The 20,253-nt window shown below is 40.7% G+C and overlaps 1 protein-coding gene across 1 annotated transcript in view; it reads right to left on the bottom strand.

Moving 5' to 3' along the window:
• Nucleotides 1-20,253, bottom strand: part of ITGA9 (integrin subunit alpha 9) — a 283,032-nt gene that overhangs the window by 36,517 nt on the left and 226,262 nt on the right. Inside the window, exons 24-26 of the mRNA XM_054001068.1 lie at nucleotides 14,426-14,551; nucleotides 13,756-13,875; nucleotides 12,006-12,107 (exon numbers count right to left, since the gene is read on the bottom strand). Of these exons, the coding sequence (XP_053857043.1) occupies nucleotides 12,006-12,107; nucleotides 13,756-13,875; nucleotides 14,426-14,551 (348 nt within the window). The remainder of the gene's footprint in view (nucleotides 1-12,005; nucleotides 12,108-13,755; nucleotides 13,876-14,425; nucleotides 14,552-20,253) is intronic.

Genomic DNA, 20,253 nt, shown 5'->3' with positions numbered 1-20,253 from the left:
GAACGGGTCGAGCCGACAGATGAGAGGCATGTAGAGGGATCGGAGGTTCAGGACAAGTTTGTCCTGGAAGCGGCATCCATGAACACTGCTGCCTTGGATGCCGTGCCTCCAAAGAACGCTGGTCCGAAGCAGCCTCCAGCAAGACGCCAGTGCTTCCACTGCAATCAGAGAGGACATTTTGTGGTTCAATGTCCGTTTCTGGGCAGGGCACCCCCAGGGACAGTGGGAGGGGGGAGAGGGGGGGAGGGAGATCCCATTCCCCCAAAAAACTGAAGAAACAACGCGCACCTGCCTCGCGTGAAGATAAAAGTAAGGCAGGCCACAGCACCTTAAGGGGAGCTGTGAATTATCAAGTAACTGTGCAGGTGGTAGTTCAGAACATCAGGGTGCCTTTGAGTGCGGCAGATGACCCCACCAATCGGGAGGTTGCATCAAACCGCAGGCGACGCAAAAGAAAAAGGACCCTACAATCTTCTTAAAAAAAAAATGTTTTTCCCCAAAGCCCCAGTCTGTGTGTGTCCCAAATCCCCATGTTTGTAATAAAGTTGTCCCAGTTTCCCTATCCCTAAACACCCTGAGAAGAACCAGCCCCAGCACCATCTCCAGGCCCTCTCCACCTGCATAGCAGTCACCGCAGTTGCAGCAGCAGAAGAAGCTGGGAGAAGAGGCCACCGCTTGAGAGACTGAATCAACACCACTGCTTTCTTTTTATATTTTATTAAGCGGGGAGATGTTGCATCCCGGAGTTTGGGTTTAGATTAGGGTTTTTAATTTATGTTAAAATAAGTCAAGTTCTGTAATCCCGCGTTTCCCCCGCGTTGTTCCCCCCCGCGGTTTCTGGCCCCATGTTGCCTGCTGCCGGATCCTTACCCCTCTGCCACTCCTGTAACCACCCTGCCGTCCGGCCCCGGGAAACCCCGTGCTGGCCACACAATCCCGCTCAGCCCGCGGCTCGGTGCCCGCCCCTGTGGGGTTCTCTGGTTGGTCGCGCCATGGCAGCCGCCCCTATTGGACAGCAGGCCGTGGATCCTCTCGCCCCGCCCCTCTATAAAGCCCTATCCCGCCGGCAGTCAGACGCCATTTTCTCCCATGCGAGTGCCGGGAGTGGTCGCTTCTTTCCATCGAACCGCGCCACGTGACCAATAAACCGTTCCTGCCAAGCACGGAGTAAATGGACAAATTCCTTCCTCTTTGCCGGGTCCCTAGTGCACGGTAACAACGGTTGGCCAGCCCACGCCCCCGAGACACGGAGCCATGTCCGGGAACCCGCGGCAGCAAACCCCAGCAGCACGTGGAAGCTACGCCACAGCCGGGCTCCCAAGAGCCGCGTGCAGCCGGGGAGAGCAAAAACCCACGCCGCAATCAACCTATGAACCTGGCTGGTAAAGATTCTGTACAAAAAAGCTAACCCTTTTTCTTTTGAGACAGGCATAGAGGCTTTGTCTGGAAGTAGCCTCCAAGTTTGCTCACAGTGAAAAAGAGACCTTCCAGCAACCCCCTTCCTTATTAATGCTGTTAAAAATGCATCCTTTATTCCTATTTCTACTTATTAGACAAAGAAAAAAGGGGAGAAAAGTTGGGGTGAAGGTACACTCCCCCTTTTTGAGTTTTAACTGGTGTCATGTTCTTATGTTTTATAATAAGTCATATAATAGTACAATATTCCTATGAAATCCAAGGTAAAGGATACTGGACAGCATTCTGAAGTCTCTTCAACAGAATAATGGATCACAAATTGCCACCTATCTCATGGACAGTCAGTATAAGGACTTGAATTGTTTACAAAGTATTTTCCTGTTTACAAACTGTTTTTCTGTTTACAGATTGTTTTCTGGGTGTTGGATTCTTCAAGGGATAAATGGGTTACAGGTTGTTTTTAATAGTTGGGTTTTTCTATAAGGGTTAAATGGGTTAAAGGTTGAATGCTTTGTGTTTTTTAAAAGTTGTAACATATAAGCATTGTGCCTGTGGTCTGAGTTCTCCCCCAACAGATCCTGAACATTAATGCTGCGGCTTCCATGCAAAATTGGCCCATGCTGTCTTCTGTTGTCCCCTTTGCAGAGGGCCCTTGCAGATGGGTAACAGAAAACAAATTACAAATTTTATTAAACAAGGAAGGGTGAGATGTTACCAAATAGCATATATGAGCCTGCTACCAAGCCCCAGGATTGAATGACAGGGGCTTCTCCCAGTCAGGTCTCTTATGAAGCTGCAAGCATTTCACTGGCCACATCCTGAGGGGGCGTGGAGTTCAGACCAATGAGAACATACCAACTGGGTATTTCAAAATGCCCTTGCAATATACATGTTATGGAATAATTCGTGCTTATGTAAAATATATATATGTAATAAATGGTGCTTTGTATGAAAAATTCTTAAAGTTTTAAAATCACAAGCTGCAGCCGGGGAAAGGTTGCAAAACCACAGATGGCATCAAGTAGAAAGACCTAATTTACAAATGAAAAAGCGTGGCTCTGTGCAGAGATGGGCCCCTTCCTGGGCCATCCAGGAGACACCCAGTGATGAATACACAGGATGTATCTACAATCAAGATAGTCAGAGTCGTCAGGAGCATCGTCAAGAACACACATCTCAATACCAGGTTCCTGTAACTCAACATCAGCATTCATCAGTTCCCAGAAACAGCTTTGTCCAGTTCAGCACAGAGAAAAAGAGACCCATGAATACATGAAACAAAGAGAAGAATAGGAGAACCTCTGCCTCAGGCAGAAAAAACTGTATAAAAACTGACTGGACAGAGACAGTATTTGTGAACAGAGGGGATCTGTTGCGGTAGAGGTCGGATCTGTGTTCACCCAGCGCCGATCCCGGGCTCAGCACTGCCCTTTTGATTATGGCTATCTAAGACCGAATCTCAGTTATGAAATAAAAATCTATTTTATTAATTATTAATTCGGCTTGATCTTTTTTACCTATAACAGCCTTTATAAGGAAGGGCTTGGCAAAATAAACTTCCTCTGTGCCACATGAACATCGGGGGTGAGTGTCTCTGTCTCCTTGCCCCTCACCTGGCACACATGACCTAACATGGGCCCAGTACTAAACCTTGGCGGACACCACTAGTGACAGGCCTCCAACTAGATGTTGTGCCACTATAACACTCTGGTCAACCAGTTCTCAATCCACCTCACTAGTTATTAATCCAGTCCACACTTCCTGACTTTGCGTATGAGGATATTGTGAGAAGTAGTGTCAAAAGCCTTGTTGCAGTAGAGGTAGACACACTGCTCTCCCCTCATCCATCCAGGTGGTTGTCTCATCATAGAAGGCCATCAGGTTGGTCAAGCATGATTTGCCTTTAGTGAATCCATGCTGACTACTCCCGATCCCCTTCTTGTCATCCATGTGGATAGAGATGGCCTCCAGAATGAGACACTCCATCACCTTTCCCTTTCCAGAGATTGAGTTAGGCTGATTGTCTGGTAGTTCCCTGGGTCCTCCTTGCTCTTTTTGAAGACAAGGGTGATATTTCTCAGGCACCTCTCCTTTCAAAGATGACCGTGAGTGGCCTTGCTTTGGTGTCATGATAACAGGACTTGAAAACATAGCAAATAGACATGAACTAAGCTCTACATATTTATCCAAACATATTCCTGTAACTAGTATAACAATATTCAAAATAGGTCTCAAACATGGACCAGTTCTTCAACCAAGAAAAAATCATTTTAGCATTTCAGATAATAGCACAAAACCTTTGTCAGACTTTTAAATATATTTTGCTGAACAGAGAGCTTCTTAAGCAGCAGACTGTCCCTCACACCCAGTATAAGGGAAATACCAAATAGAGATCAAACAAGACCTTCTGCCTTCCTTGTTGCTGGGGTTTAAGATTCTTTGTCTCAAATAATTTTTCCCCATATATGTTGCTAGGAGACAATAATGACTGGCTACTTAAGAGAGAAAAGAAGTGGCCACAGCTCAAAGGAGGAAGTCCAGCTGGCTACTCTCTCTCTTCACCTGGGGGTTTCTCTGGGAAAGGCAGAGATAACACAAGAATTTGGCTGCGAAAAGAAGGGGCTGAGGCAACTGCTAGCTCCTTCTCTCTTGCTCTCTCTCTCGGCTTTGGAGGAGGATGGTTAAGCTGGAGGGAATTCGCTGCCACCACCGGAGCCTAACCTGGTTCTGCTGCTTCTGTCGTGGGCTGAGCCTCTTCTCATGAAAGAGGTCCCACTGAACTGGGACCTTATTTACATCCTACCTCACTGAAAAAGGACTTTCACCATCCACCCAGGTGCTTCAGGGGAAACCCCAGGATCCCCGAGCTCCCTTCCCATCCAAGGAAGCCTCTCACTCCTGGCCATTTTCAGAAGCTGTGTTCAGGAGCCATTATTCAGGAGTCTGGCAGTCACTGCCCAGCCCCCACTGTTTTTTGCCACTGCTCCTGAGGTTTCTTTGCTACACTGTAACTGACACTCCTGCCCTGTAGTGATGCTCCACAGTTCCAGCTACAGCTGCTGAGCTTCTGATACATCTCATCTACCACTCCAGGATTTTGCTCATCCCTGTCTTCCCAGTTTGCCACTCTGAGGTTCCTGCTACAGCTCCTTTTGCTATCCAGAAGGGGCAGAAGGATCAGCTGAGTGAGTTTGTAAGGGAAGCCCCTTCTCCATCCCTGTCTGCTGGCTGCATCCGCCATTACCACGTGGAGCGAGACGGCCGAAACGCGTGCCACAGCGCCCCCTGCAGCCGCGGGGGAATCATAGCACCTGCCCTGCCTGTCTGGGAACAGCGCCCCTGCTGGTTGTGATCATAACTATACCAAATGGGAAATCGCTTAAAGAGTGGGAAGAGATTGTTTATTGGGTTTTCTGTTCATGTTTGTTGTCGTTAACATTGTTGTTGATGTTTGCCTTGTTATACATACACACATTAGTAAAGACCTGTTATTCCTTTTCTCATATCTTTGCCTGAAAGCCCCTTAATTTCAAAGTCATAATAATTTGGAGGGAAGGGGGTAATATTTTCCATTACAAGGGAGGCTCCTGGTTTCCTTAGGTAAGACACATGTATTTCTAAGCAGCTTGGAAAGATGATGTGATGTGGCAGTCCAGTTTACACACATGCTAAGGTTAGCATCCATCTTATGGACATAGGTCTTATGACTATTTCTTAGATAACAAGACATTTATTTTATTTTCCTTTCTGCCTCTAAAAAACCCAATCTCCTTACATTTTAAGTATTGCCAACTTTACTGAACAGACCTTTCAAGCAGTCTCTGGTGCCTTCTTTCTCAGCTACCAAATGTTAACATATCACAACCTCCAGCACAATAGACCTATATGCACTTCATCCTACTGAAATACAGAACCAGAAAAAGCTGCAGAGATGAAATCATATGTAATCTCTATAGCAAAACTTTCACATTTCAGGTCTGAGACACACTGACTAGAAGACCCTGGTTGTAGCTTTTGCAGTCACAGCTTGAGCTAATAGGGTAGAACAGCAGCTTCTTATCTATCTGGTTTCTTCTAGCAGTCTGGAATCAACACACATGCATAAAAAGCCCCATTCATTGCTTTGTAGTTTGGAGAGGAGCAGGGATGTTGTCCATGTTAATGTCCCTACCCATCTTAAGTCCTCAAAATCTGCCTGCATTAATACATAACAACTGCAATGAGTTTTGGTGAAGAAGGTACCAACAACAAAAAACCGAAGCCAAACCCAAATTGAATCAGACTGAGTAGTCAGAGTATATTGTGTATCTGGAGTATCAGAAAGAAGGCAATACGGTCAGTGACGGGGTGCCAAGGGAAGCAAGCCATCCCTGGGGGGAAGGTTGGAGGCAGACAGTAATTGGTACTAAAGAGAAGTACACCATTTGCCACCTGCTGCTTGACCCACTGGCCTTTGCGCAGTCTCTAAAAGCCATTCTTGAGCAAACCTTGAATTCCCTGTACTTTCCAACCCAGCAGCACAGCCTCTACAGGGTGGCTAACAGGCTGGGGAGCACAAGGCAACCTCCAGCTCACCACAATTCCCACAGCTCTGACCTATAGAGAAGGCAGGAGTGATCAGAGTAACTTACGCTGAAGATAAGGGGTGTGGAGTTCCCAAAATATCCCAAAGAGAGCAGTAGGGGCAGCAGCTGGTTCACAGAAAGCACGTGAAACAGTTACAAAATTAGAGTGGATTAGATGTTTGTTTTCAGACTCTGATAAAATGCCAGAAAAAAACGTGGAAAAACATCGCTGTCTTGACATATTTTTCTTTTGCATTTTGCACTGTACATGCAGGACTTGAAAGTGGGGAAGCCCAAGAGGCAATGCAGCTTGACATTTAGCTTTATGTAGTTCACACCTCAATCAGGTTTTACACAGGGTAACTGCCTATAAGAGATGGTCCGAAGATCCCTCATTTGCCTCATGACTGCTTGTCAAGAATGGAGATTGAAGTCCCCCCCCAAGGACTGAGAGCCTTAAAATTCTAATACAGGGGCACTGGCCTGACTGAAGTGAGATGTCTGCCAAGTGTTGCCTGCAGGTGTGTTCGCTGGACCAAGAAACAATGTGTCCTGCTCACTGCTGGGACTGGTTTGTCCTGTTCGGAACTGGACTTGTCTGTACTTGTTGTCAACAGACTTATTCTCCACTGTCCTATACCTGTTCCCTCGACATACCATCCTGTTCCCCACCCTGGCGGAAGGATATAAAAGACCCCTGAGTTAACCAAAGACTTTGAGATTCTCCCCAACCTGACAAGACGGATCTATTGGCTGGACCACAAGGTTTTCGTCTCTCCATTGGTAGCTATTAGCCCCCCCTGCTTTTCTCTCTCTCTCTATCCTTTATCTCCTTTCTAATCCTTTTATCACATTTGCTATGGGCACTCAATAAAAGGTGCTTTTGTTTCAATTAATACTGAAATCCCTTGCTGTTGTGACTTTTGCAATCTGAGATTGGTAAAACAAACCATCACGACCCCCACTTGTACTAGCAGATTGTGACACTGCCCTTCTGGAAAAAAACTGAGATTTCCACCCAAGCACTGATTTTTGCAATGTCGAACACAGATGTACAAGAGCACATACCAGTTAATCTTCCAATCTTCTTTCCTGTGCCAAACACTTGCTATATCCTGACAGCTATTTCTTGGTTACAAAATTATGAAGGAGAACTTTCGTTTTTAAGAAGTTTTAAAACACCTTATTTCAGTAAAGCATGTAAGAGAGAAGTTAACTGAGTAGGAATTTTTGAATGTAATTAAAAGTTCATACTCTGTCAAAGCCCTTTTCAGAAGAGGTACAGGCTATTGCACTGGTACTCAGAAAGAAAAGAAACATATTTCAGCAAAAGCTGATTTAAAATGCAAATTGAAAAACTTTCTTTTCTTTTGCTCATGTATATTAAATGAATTTTATGCACCTGCCTCATGAGCCACAACACCACGGGAAGCACCGGCTTATAAAAAAATGCTATTCTATTTCTGCATTTATTACCTAGATTATTTCTGTTTTTTCAAACTACACTGCATTGCTGGTTGACTTTTCCATTCAAGTACTGTTATGCTTGGAGGGAGTTCACCACTAAAGACACTATTCTCCTTTATGTCTGTACATATATGCATATACATGCCTTTTACATATTTATTTATTTATTTACATAAACTAAGAAAAGCAGTATTTTCTTAAAAAATACAAACCTGACATTTCCTTGCAACCTGCTTGTCTCTATCCCTGGGAAATTAACTGTAATTTATTGTTATTGTGTATTTTCTTCCTTTACCCAAGTGTACGTTTCTACCTGACAGACTGCAGTGTACAGACAAGAAAATCTATAAAAGGAATATTATAGTAGGAAATGGAAAGGCAAAACAAATTAATAACTTAAAATGACAAAAACAATACGGCAGCAAATAATTTGCTGGCAAGGAGGCTGCAAAGCTGCTGGAGAAAGCTCCATCCAGGTATTAAAAAGGCAAGCTGGGGAGAACTGGTGCCTTAAAATGCTGAGTGTTTCTAAAAAATGAGACGTTGGTGGTGGATTTCTGAGTGGAAGAGGTATTCCCACATGCATTAAAAAAAACAACTGGAACATCATGAACACTGTCCAGTACCACAGGCTGGACACAACACAGACATGGAGAACAGACCAAAGTCAGGAGTCCTCCATGCTGCAGGCAGACAGCTAAAGCTTAGGTTTATGAATATATATTAAAATCTCTTTGCATAGAATATGCATATAAAGACACCTTCCAAGTCTTCACAACCATAAACTTACTTTGTAAGTTTTTTCTTTGCTATTGTTTTTCTCCAAAATATATTATCATTGCAAACACAAACATACCTAAATTCTCAGCACAAAAAACCCATGGAGGACAACCACTTGCCTGTGTTGCACTGTCTTGGTTTAAGACAATTTAAAGGGAAACACTCTACAATGAGTTCTCCCCCTTAGTGTTAACCAATCCCTTTCCACCAATAAGAAGAAATCGAATACTAGTAGATATAAGTGAAAAAAATAGCAGTTCACTAGCAAGCAAAACAGCCACAGGCAAAAAAGTAACAGTAAACAATCACTAGATACAAAATTGCTAAATCTCACAGACCCCCACCAGAGACAGAGAAACTTGAATTTGCAGAGTGACCCATCCTAAGATGCTGCCCGCCACAGCTGAGTGTGTGGTTCTAAAGACAAAGGGAAAATGGCAGCAAACCCTCCCATGAAGGTAGGAGCTTTTGAAGCAGTACTAGCGGCAGATAGATATTACCGGGGTGTGTGGGATCAGTGTTCCCACTTGCTGCCACCTGCTGAACTCTGCCAGTTTTGGTGTAGCTGCCTTGGGTTCCTACTCTGATGGAAGAGGAGGGTAGGAAGAACAGACTTTCAGCACTGGTGGGTGGTGGCCTGGGACCAGACCAGCTCCGGCTCAGTCTTGTCCACAGTTTTTGCAAAATAACAGTAAACTCTGAAACACTCTGAAACAGTTTCTGATTGCAAAGTGTAGATTCTCCACTTGTTACTGTTGCAAGTAGAGGCAAGAAAAGGCCAAGAGGCAAGCCAAACAGGGAGAGAGAGAGATGTCCAGCTGTCCTAATTTTTAAAAAACCCTGGGCACCACCTCCCCATTCTGGTTTCTGATGCAGGGGTCTTAAAGAGACAGTAACAATTTTGGGCATAGATAGATAGGGGTTACAGTAACATTTTGGTTACCCGGGGTATGCATTAAACCTAGAATGACTGAGCTGGAAATAAAAGTAGCCTGTTGTGACCAGAATCAAAAATACATAATTAAAAATCACATAAAATCATATCCAAATCCAGAGAAATTATTTGTGAGAATTGCACCAATGCATATTTTTTTTTAAATGGGTTAATTTCAAAGATAGCCTGCTACCCAACTTAGAGATACTCACATACACTTTTGTATCTCTCTTAAAAATTGTCTGTTGAAGTTTCTCACAGAGCTGGTGTTTATATGGGTGATCCACTATATATTTCTTATACTATCATAAAAAATACCAGCCTTCCTTTTCCATTTGTCTTCCATCTCAATTTATCTTCTTTATAGAGGATTTGCACTCTCATACTATACACTATAATGTAAAAGCGCCAATTGAAATAATGGTACCTCGTCCTAAAAAAAAATTAAATGTGATAATAATCCCACATTTAGCCATAGAAAGCAAAAAGGCCTTTTCAACATTCGCTTGATAAAGTGTCTAAAAAATATTAGGGAACACTGTCATAAACAGTCTCATAGGAAGTCCATGCACAACTGTACAGAAGGAGCTGCTATCCAAATGGATATAGTATAGCAGTCTCTAGTCAATGAAGAGTACAGGATGAGCTTTAAAAAGGAAAAGAGGAGGCTGAACGATGACATTTTCTTTCTCCAGTCTCTCTTTCCAGCTAAATAGTTGTGGCTTGCAACAACTACTCTTCCCTTCCGCATTCCACAAGAAGAGAACACAGAAAAATTAATACCTTGAGCCAAGCCATATCTTAAATTTTTGCCTGAACATGACCCTGTGCAAAACATACAGCAATACTAAAGCTGGCATATGGAAATACCATAAAACAGAGAGGAAATGGCACTCATATAAGAAAATATTTGAAACTACAGATTAATGTTACATGGCTACAACATATCAAGCATGCTCTTTTACTGCTAGGGCTTCCCAGGAATTGGAAGCAAGCTCTTTTTTGAAGCTTAAGACAGCTTTCCAGCACACACACAGTGCACTTCATAATGCAACTCAAGGCTTGATGAAAGGCTTTCTGAGAATAGGAAAGGAAACTTATTTTTTTGCCTAATTTTCTTTTCTTTTTTTTTCTCTAAGCATTAGATAACAATGAAATACAGCAGAGCCTGCATTCCTAGAAAAAAAAGCATTTCTAAGTTTGAACATTAAAAAATAGCAATCTGACACATTTTACAGTGTGCCTATCATTTTTAGATATTCTAAGACCTTTTACAGTTGAAAATATTTGTCATGGAGATACTGGGTTCTTCTGTTTCAGTTGAGATATGGGTATCACAGTCAGGTGTTACTTCAGTCATGTTATAAATGGGTAATGCAATGGTTGGCTCTCACAATTAAGAGATTAATATTATGTGTACATTAAGAGAAGTTTTATAGATACATAGTTATGTTATTTTTATATGTTCTCCCCATAGTCCTCTTTCCCTTCTTCCTTATATTGTTGTCACTAGTCGGGGCATTTAGACGACGGTAACCTTGTTACTAGGAGGTGTGGCATGGTAACACCTGACCACCAATCAAGTTGTAAGAAAGTGATCTCCACCAATGGATGGCAGAGAAGGACTTGACTGACAAGACTTTGGGAGGGGCCAAGAGTATAGAAGGCAGAGCATCCATTTTATAAATGAGCATGTGACTGCTGGTCACAGAGACTCTCAGCACCTTATTCAGCCCTTTGTTGTATTTTTGTTAAGATTTAATAAACCTTTGAAATTTTAAAAGTGACCATCATTTCTCAAAAGTCATTAATGAAATTTTGCCATACAGTTGCAAGATATGTTCTGTGCAAGCTGTAGAACTAAGGAGAGGCCAAGGAATGTATTAACACTCAGGAATGGAGGCCACTTATAAGGCACATTCCCAGCAATGGCTAACTATGGCTAACTATGTTTTTCATTTTAACCAAGCCTATTGTATAGAATGGTACAGAAACCTGACAAAGAAAAGAAAACAGAAGGGAAAAAAGAAGATTCTGTCATTTTTTTCTGACAGGTCTAATGAAATAGAAATTCAAGACTACAGTTACAGACATGATTGTTGTGGGATACATCTGGTGCAAATAGCTGTAGATTGAGTTGCTGATTTAAATGCAGATTGAGCCCTTGGTAGAAGCCCAAGACAAGAGGCTGTGAACTGGGTGGTGCCAGCCAGGTGAATGGACACTGAGACACAGCGGTAACAGTGAACTGCCAGACTTTTGGATAACAGAAGGAAGGAAGACCAATGGCACCAAAAAGGTAGGAGACTCAGAAGGAAGAGGAAGATCAACGCAATATGTGGTATTAGCTCGTACTTGATTTTTACCAGCTTAGCACAAGAAAAAAAAGTTAAATTAATTTCTGAAAGTTTAGACACCTTTTTGCATTTTCACAGCTCCCAAAATAGCATTAATGCTTCTACATATTTCATTCTGGCACATGTGAAAAGACATTGCTGAGGTTTCAAGTCTCTTCTAGGTTTTCAAGGGAAATTTGAATTAGATTAAAGCAAATGTTAACCCTAAATCAGGACCTAAACTTAATTTCTGCATTAATACCTCAAGAGTATTTTAGCTAGTACAACACATGTCTGGTTTGACATAACATCATTCACTCTGTTGACATGGTTATCACAGAGAGCCAAACCACAAAAACACAGCTCACAGTACTGTTAGTCTAGTCAGACAAAGTCTGGGCACTCTTGTGGGTTAGCCCAGGCACAAATTCCAGTTTGTATAGAGCTCTCAGTGATTTCCAGCCCACTGGGATAAGGAAACATTTCTCTTTAGGTTTGTATACTCACTGGTTTTTCTTCTGGGTTCCCATTGGGCACCTCCACAACTCTGAGGTCATGGTCCACCTGCAGCCTTGCCCTTGTGACAAACTGGATGACCGATGAACTGTCCTGAGAAGTAAAAAGAGGAAGAACTGGACTTAACAACAACAAAAGCACTAATCCCCCTGTCAAAAAATGCCCAACAAACCATCAAACAATTGCCAGTATAATAAAAACACCCAGACAACGCTTAGTAAAGGCTAGGTTGGCAGTTAAGTACCAGCCTGGTTACAACTCTGCTTTGAAAAAATATACTTTATGCTCATAACAGACAGATATACCTGAGCACATTATTTCAGATTATAGCAAAATCAGGTATGTTAGACTTTAAACACATACTTTGTACTTGGTTTGTTAATATTTTCCACATTTACCATGAAAGCAAGACAGAGAATTTCCAATGACACAGGCAGGCTCAATATTAATTGTCAAAAATGTTCCAATTTGTTTTTCAAGTGAACAGAAAAATTATATACAGAAACTGGAATAAGCTACAATATATCCCAGGGGGAGAACTTCTTATTTGAATCTGTGCATGGCAAATATCTTAATTATTCACTGTACAATTCCTCTCATTGATATGTATTTCTCCAATAAAATGCCTGCTGCATTTTAACAGGCACATTTCAATAAAATGCCATTTAATCTTACAGATTACTCCCTTGTATGCGGTTTGCCTTGGGAAGAGTATGTAATAAGTAGAAAACGGCATGCACTGGTGATACTCAAACATGTGTAAACACTTTTAGTGTTGCTAAAAGTAATCTTAGAAGGGACCCAGCAGATGGGATGAATCCTGGCTATTCCCAGGTTTGAATTTCCCAGAAGCATATTTTGCATGCACTCTGTTACTTGTTTATATATTTCAGCATTTCTATAAGCATGTAACAAATACTTGAAACTTCCAGCCATGCCTGTACTTCCTGTTTTCAAATATGAACAAACATTAACAGACTTGCTGGTTTCAATTGGAAAATCTCAAGGCTATTAATTACTTTAGCAACTGTTTTCTAATAAGGGCTCTCTCTGATGCTTTTAATCTAACAACTATGAAAGACAGGTTTATTTTAATAGGTTTATGTTATCAGCTTTCTCCTCCAATTATCATATTCCCTCATAATCTTACAGTATCTTGCCAGAATTAGAGTCAGCATTTTTGTAAGTAAAGGAACACAGGTCAAAATGCAGTAAATCACAAAAATTTTAAAATATTTGCTGTCTCATTCAGCAGCTGCAGAGAAGACAGAAATTAACTGGCAACCATTTGTTTCTTACCACAAATGTTAAGCTCAGCATTAATGTGGTCATGATGCTTCTTTGAATAATAATTTAAAGTAAAAATGACAAAATAGTGCCATGTCTCTGTTTACACAGGAAGAAAATACATAGCTTTACATTCACTTACATTTTTTAGAATGAAAACTTTCAGAAATCAATTAGATTTTCAGAAATCTCTAGCCTAAACACCATACACACAATTAGGGGTCTCATTTGTCATTTTTCAATGTAAAACTTGCTGAACTAAATTTATTTCTATCTTAATGGGTAATGGGTAAGAACTAAGACGAACAGCTCCATACACACTGTTAATAAGTAGATCTTTCTTTGATATCATGATTATTTTTCCCACAGCAGTAAAGAGGAAGAAATGGAAGTTTTGGTTCACATAAGCACACTTAAATTGGCATTGAAGACAACCTACAAGGAGACCATGTACCTTCTTGAGTATCTCAGTATTCAGCAGCATGTAGATATTTATATCACAGGACTCTGCTTTAGGTAGTGAGCTTATGTTGCAGTGTATAATTAAACAAGATCTCCCTGGTCTTTCACAGTCCTACAGGAAATATGGAAAAAGTTGTTAGGCAAAGGAGGTAAAAATTAAATGATAAATTGGAAAATTCAATGATAATTTATAAACAGAAAACACACCAGAAAACCAAGTTATATAACTGCTATAATACAGCACTCTTGCACTGAAATAGCAACTTTCAAGACCCAAAGGTAGCTGGCTACAGATGCCTACATGAAAGCAAGCCAGGTAAAACTCAGTCCTCTATAGAACTGCTGAGCCAGGCACCAAGTACAGCGCAGTGACCCACTGCCCCCATATGCCTTTGACAGAACATGGGAGCAAAGGCTCTGGTTACCAAGTGTGTGCTGCCATTTCAGCTAAATCCCTTTCTACTGCACTTCCTGAAACTTCCTATTTACTTTTAAAAAACAGACAGTTACAATCACTAAATGTCCCCCCAGCACATCATCAGTATTGTTATATATGCTCCATAATGAACTATCTGCTTCAGATCAGCATGCCAAACCATGCAAAATGTTTTGTTAAATATGCTGTATGTTCAAGTGGTGCCATAAACGGTACTGTTTCTTACCAATACTTTTCTGCCAGACTTCGTGAAAAAAGCAAATATTGTGTTGAAAATATTTTCATTTTCTTGAGGAACAACGCATGGGCTGTAGTTTCTATGGAAAGAACAGCTTCCTTTGTCCTGACCAACCTGCATGCAGAATTATAAATCACAATTATTATTCCAAATTAATGAAATTATACGAGAAGGTTGAATTAGCCTGTCTGTAAAAACACACCTAAATCTGAACTAAATGTCTTGACTCCTATTAATAATCAAAAGAGAAAAATAACCACCTTGGGAGTCAACCCTAAAGTATCTGAAGTAACCCAGATAATCATGCACTGGAAATGCTTTGACTGGACAGGATACAAATATGTCTAACCTAGCTCACGTGTAGGTGTCTGTGTTCTCCATGTCTGGAGATAGAGACAGGAGAAAAACCTCAGCAAAATATGTTATGACATAGCATTTTAAATCAATCGTTGTCCTAGTTACAGAAATAGTAGGCAGAGTTTAGCATTAGGGCTGACCCAAAAATCTTCCTCTACATTAACCCGCACAAGTTTGTTTATTGTTTCTTTAAGGTTTGGAGTCGGAAGCAGAACCTCTGTGTTTTACCCCATTTCACAAAACTTGGAGGGGTGCTTCGTGCCTTTAAAAACAGGGGATAGAAACATGGAGCTCTCTTTTCCCTTCTTTCCGGGCTCTCAAACATTTCAAAATCCCTTCAGCCGCTGCCGTAGGCCATTTGCTGCAGAGGGGACCGACTTGCCTGCTGTCGCCCGCAGCCAGCACACCGGAGGTCAGAGCCACTCCACGAGTTCCAGCCGCTGCCAGCAGCCGTGCCGCGCTAGGGAGAGCCCCTGGTGGGCAGCATGGAGCGGGCAGCACGGCAGCATTTACTGCTTTTGGACAAAAATAGTTTTTCCAATTTTTTTTTTGTTCCTCTTCCCCGTTGGTTATTCGTTTGGTGGAGCAGGGGAGGGAGGGAGTTTTGGAATAACGGAGGCTTGTTTGCTGTGTTGTTTCCTTCATTCTCTCTCGGCTGCGTGGCCCAGGGAGGGGATTTTCCACCATTTTGTCTGTTCCCCAGGACAATTAGGGGGATCTCCTTTGCATTTGTGCGTGGGCTTTGAATCGTTTGCTTGTGTATTTGTTGATTATTGCTGTTTTCGTTAAGTAAACCTTAATTTTTTCCACTTGTTTCTCTTCGTATTTGTCTCTCCTTATTAGTGAAAAGGGGAGAAGGGGAAGCAACTAATTTCAGAGACCTCACCCTGTAAATTGTCTTAAACTAAGACAATAGTGTTACCCTTTGTACTACCTTTTTTGATGTTTTGGTGCATCCCTGTTTATATCAGAACTAACAAGATAAATCTTTGTGTAAATGCACAAAGACTTAGGCACTAAGTCTGTTCTTTTACCTTTAGCAGAAATAGTACAAAACTCACCTTTTTGTATCATTAGTTTATTCACTTGCCCAAAAAAGTGGATGACTGAGCCATTGAAAAGTACCAAACTGATAAAATGAGCTTCAGTCAAGATAATCTTGCTCAAGAAAAGCCTTCTCACTTTTTGCAACTTATGTCTATTTACTGAAAAAAACCCCCAAAGTTTAATAAAAACTATGACAACAAAGTATCAGCAAATTCTTCCTGCTACTATCCTTAAAGCCTGTAAGTGAGAGAGGGAGATTTTCTCACAAACCACTGTGATATATAATTTAGAATATATTCGAGCTCAGGACTAAAAAACAATACAGTATCCTTTTAAACGGAACCAAGTGATGGGAAAGAGCAATATACACAGGATGAATTCCTGTCTCAAAAGATGGTTATTCTGAAGGATTATTCTGTCTAGAAGATATGCAGTGAAAGATAAGATGAATATTCGTCACCAGAACAAGATATTTGAGGGATTATCTTGTAACAGGATATCAGCATTCAGAGTATTCCAGGAAAACCTCTGTTTAGAAGCACCACAAGAAAAGAACATGCATTAATATGTTAAAAAGGACAAAAGTAAACAGGAGGACCCCCCCAGAATCCTGCTAAGTCTGGAAACAGTATAAAAAAAGACCCTGACAAATCTGTACCTTGTGAACTGCAAGGGGTACGGAGCTGCATAGTCCTGACCCAGTTCACCCAGCACAAATTGCCTGGTTCAGTGCTGATTTGCTTGTGGTTTTTACAGTTTTACTTTGATTTGCTTTAATAAATTCCTTTAATTATTAAATTGACTGATTCATTTATAACACCACCAATTGACATTCTTGCACATACTGCTGTTGACCTCCTCACATCCTCTGACAGAATGAAAGATTGAAAACTTGTACCTTACTCAATTCATAAATCCTTGAAAGAGGGAAAGAAAAAGCTGTTACAGATATGAAATTACTGCATACTCTGAGTCCGATTCAGTATTACACAGTTTGTGTTAAGTATTGTGAAACAAAGAAGCAAAACCCAAAGGTCTGTCTAAATTTTAAATGCTATTTCCAGAAGAGTGATATCTATGTCTTTTTGAAAGTGATATAGATCACCTGTCTGCTTTACTTGCCCAAAAATTCTTCATAATCTGTTCTTTGCAGTATGTATTCACAACGTGATTTAACATAATCTGTCCTTACATTCACAAGAGATATACCCAAAGTTTACAGTCTCCTTGGGCTCAATTGAAGATTAAGACTACGATTTGTCTAGATCAACTGAAATGAGTTTTCATTATTTAGTTTAGGCAAGAGATTCACAGAGCCCACGCACATTTATTTCTTTGATCTTTCACAGGGAAATTAGATCCATATCAACTAGAAAGCTTATGTTAAATTAAAACAAAGCAAAAAGTCAGTATCTATTAAGTACTTGTTCTTTATTCCTGAAAGTTTAAATTACAGATGTCATTAGATTTATGCAAGAGATACAGGAAGGACAGTATGAGTTTCTGTGCTACGCAAGCTTTTGGCATACTTCCTAAATAGTCCTGATTTATATCTTGTAAAAGTACAGTGTAAAAATGAGCCAAAGCAGAAATGTCTCACAAGATTAAAAAGAATTGTCTAGCATGAAGCAACATAAACCTGGTCCTTTCTACTTGAAGTTACTATCTTTTCTTAAACTGAAGATTGGCATCATTTTTAAAATACTTTAGCTGAAACAGAGAAAGGCACCTGCAGAGGATCAACTCTGAACTTGGAAACACCTTTTCCTCTCTGCCAACTGCACAGCAATCCTATGTGAGGTGGACTATAAATTCAGTATTTCAGTCCATATTAGGAGGGAAACATGCAAGAACTAAGCACCTCCTGTTACCTTCATTGCTCTGGAACAGACTGTCAGGTCACCTATACCCTGTTTTAGCAGCCAAAGTCAGAGGCTACTTCCTAGAAGGCAGACACTGCTATTTGGTCAGCAGAATTTGGAGCAATTCAACCAGGAAGAAATTAGATTACACTCATCTGTGTACCTGTTATCAATCAGCATGTGCTGACAGGAAAGGATGCAAGGCAACTGAGCATCAATCCACTTCTTTCAGCACTCTTGGAAGCCACAGAGTCACAAAACTGGGAAAAATTAACAAAAAATTTCAAGTGGATGGATCATGCTAAGGTAGAAGCAAATCCATCCTTTTCAAATGACTGGCCACAATTGATTTGGTGGGATTTTTTTAGGGTTTTTGGTTTGTTTTGTTAGGATAGCTGTTAGACACTTTATATTTCACATCATGTGTTATTCTCAATTCCTACATGCATAAGGGTTCAGTATACTAGCCAGAAAAAACTAGTAGCAACTTTTCAATAAACTTTGTTTTCAACTAAATATTCATCTGTAGAAAGACAGCTAGTTAAATAAAATCTCAGCACAAAACTGTTTGCATTATGCTGAGACTGAACTGCATCTCTGAAATACAAATCATGATTTGTATTGTGAGCCTCATTGTGAGTTTCTTCTTGTTCAAACATGATGCTATCCCAGCCACCTTGTGGTACATAAACTAGGAAATTTCTGGCCAAATGTTTACAATTTATAGATGCAAGAGCTGTACAAGTCTTTGAAATGCAGTAGGAAGGAAACCAGGCTCTTCATCAGTCTTGGGAGTTTCAGGGTACCTGGCATTCCAGAGCTTTTCAAAAATTTCCATTTCTCCATTCCTCAGCAGCCTATAAACAGAAAAGGACTACCACCAGAGTAGTCTTCCCAGGATCCGGTATCCAGCATCTTACAAAACCAGCAGAAGGGACTTTTTTTGAGCAGTGCATAGGATGTGGAAAGAGATGTGCACTGCTTTTGTAGTCAGTGCAAGAACTGTACAGAAGCCACAGAAAAATGTCAATATCTAACTCCTAACACAAATGAACAACTGGGGCAGGGAACAAGAGGCACAAAAAGCAGGCTCTCTTAAATCCTACATTAAGACTACAGATTGGGAAATAAAAACCTTTGGCAAGAGAGGTACCGAGTAGAAGTAGCCCTGCAGCCTTCCAAGAAGGGACTTCCAAGGAGCTTTGTTGGAGATGTCTCTGCTGAAGGTTGTTTCATTCTGTTTTCCAGAAACTACTTATTAAGTCCTGAATAAAATAATGTGCAGTCTGGTGCATACAGACAAATCTGTACTGGAAGTGTACCTAAAATTTGTACCCAAACAGAGGTGGACAAAGTCCATGTTAGCACATAAAGTAGGCCAAAGAAAAAGGTAAGCCAGGCTAACTGCATAGCATCTTCAGGACCTGTGCTCATATTACACATTTTCCTAACCTGCTCTGAGTCTGGTCCTGTGGTCTGAATGTGCTGCAGCCACAAATTAATGGCTGACCTACCAGATTTCACATTGCAGGAAAAAAGGAGCCTAATTTCAAAGATCTTAAATTATTTTTTACTTTTTCTTCTTCTCTATATTCAGTGGTCTATGTCATCACATACATTCTAGACTACCACACATACCATGAGTTTTTTTGGGGTAACAGTGTAAAATTTTTGTAACACAGAGGTATGTATTACTAATTACTGATCCTAGCCTTCAATTCCTGGAAAACATTTATAATTTTAAGAAATATATTTTTTGCAAAGAAATTACATTTTCAGAATTCCAATTCTAAACTGAAAAATTTGTAAGGGGGTGGTTGTCTGATGGAAATCCAAACATTTTATAAAATCTTTTCACACAGATTTGATATATCTATTATTTGTCATTTTCATTATTAGAATGAAGCATGATTTCACTATCTTGAATGTCTTCAGCTTTCACGTGAGGCAAACCAACATCAAGAGCAAAAGTAAAATCTTCCCACGGAAGTTTTTACTGACAGTTGTTTCTTTTTACCATGGCTGGGATGTTCCCATTCTCTAGCAATGCCTTGTCTTAGGCTGCAAAACACTTAACATCAATACATACATACATCATGTTTTTTCTAGTTTTCACCTCAATTTCAAAGGCACTTTTGTCAAACTGCTCAGCCCCAGTGTAAAGAAAGGTAAAAAAAAAATAATTCTGATATTCTCACTGTGGAATATCAGAGTAATTAATGCAGTAGCACAGCCTGCACTCAGATATCACATGCATTCTTGGGCACCACTCAATGTCAGAATAGCCTTCATCATTTCTCAATAACAACACATTATTGACAGATGCCTCACTTAGACATCTGTGGCACTTGAAAATAATGACCTTTCAGACAGTTTTTAGTGGCCATCCAAAATCTAAGGGACTGGAAAATCATTACTTGTTCCAGAATACATGTAACATGCACAAATGTAAGAAGACACAAGCCGGAACATTTGTACTACACAGACTGCAAATGGAACCTTGCATAACAGGCCTCTACATGTCACTATAACTCTGCAAAGCCTAATAAT

The sequence above is a fragment of the Vidua macroura genome, chromosome 1 (genome assembly GCF_024509145.1).
Source record: "Vidua macroura isolate BioBank_ID:100142 chromosome 1, ASM2450914v1, whole genome shotgun sequence".
Lineage (NCBI taxonomy): Eukaryota > Metazoa > Chordata > Aves > Passeriformes > Viduidae > Vidua > Vidua macroura.
The sequence above is the reverse complement of the archived record's forward strand: the minus strand, read 5'-3'. Positions and strand labels throughout refer to the sequence as shown.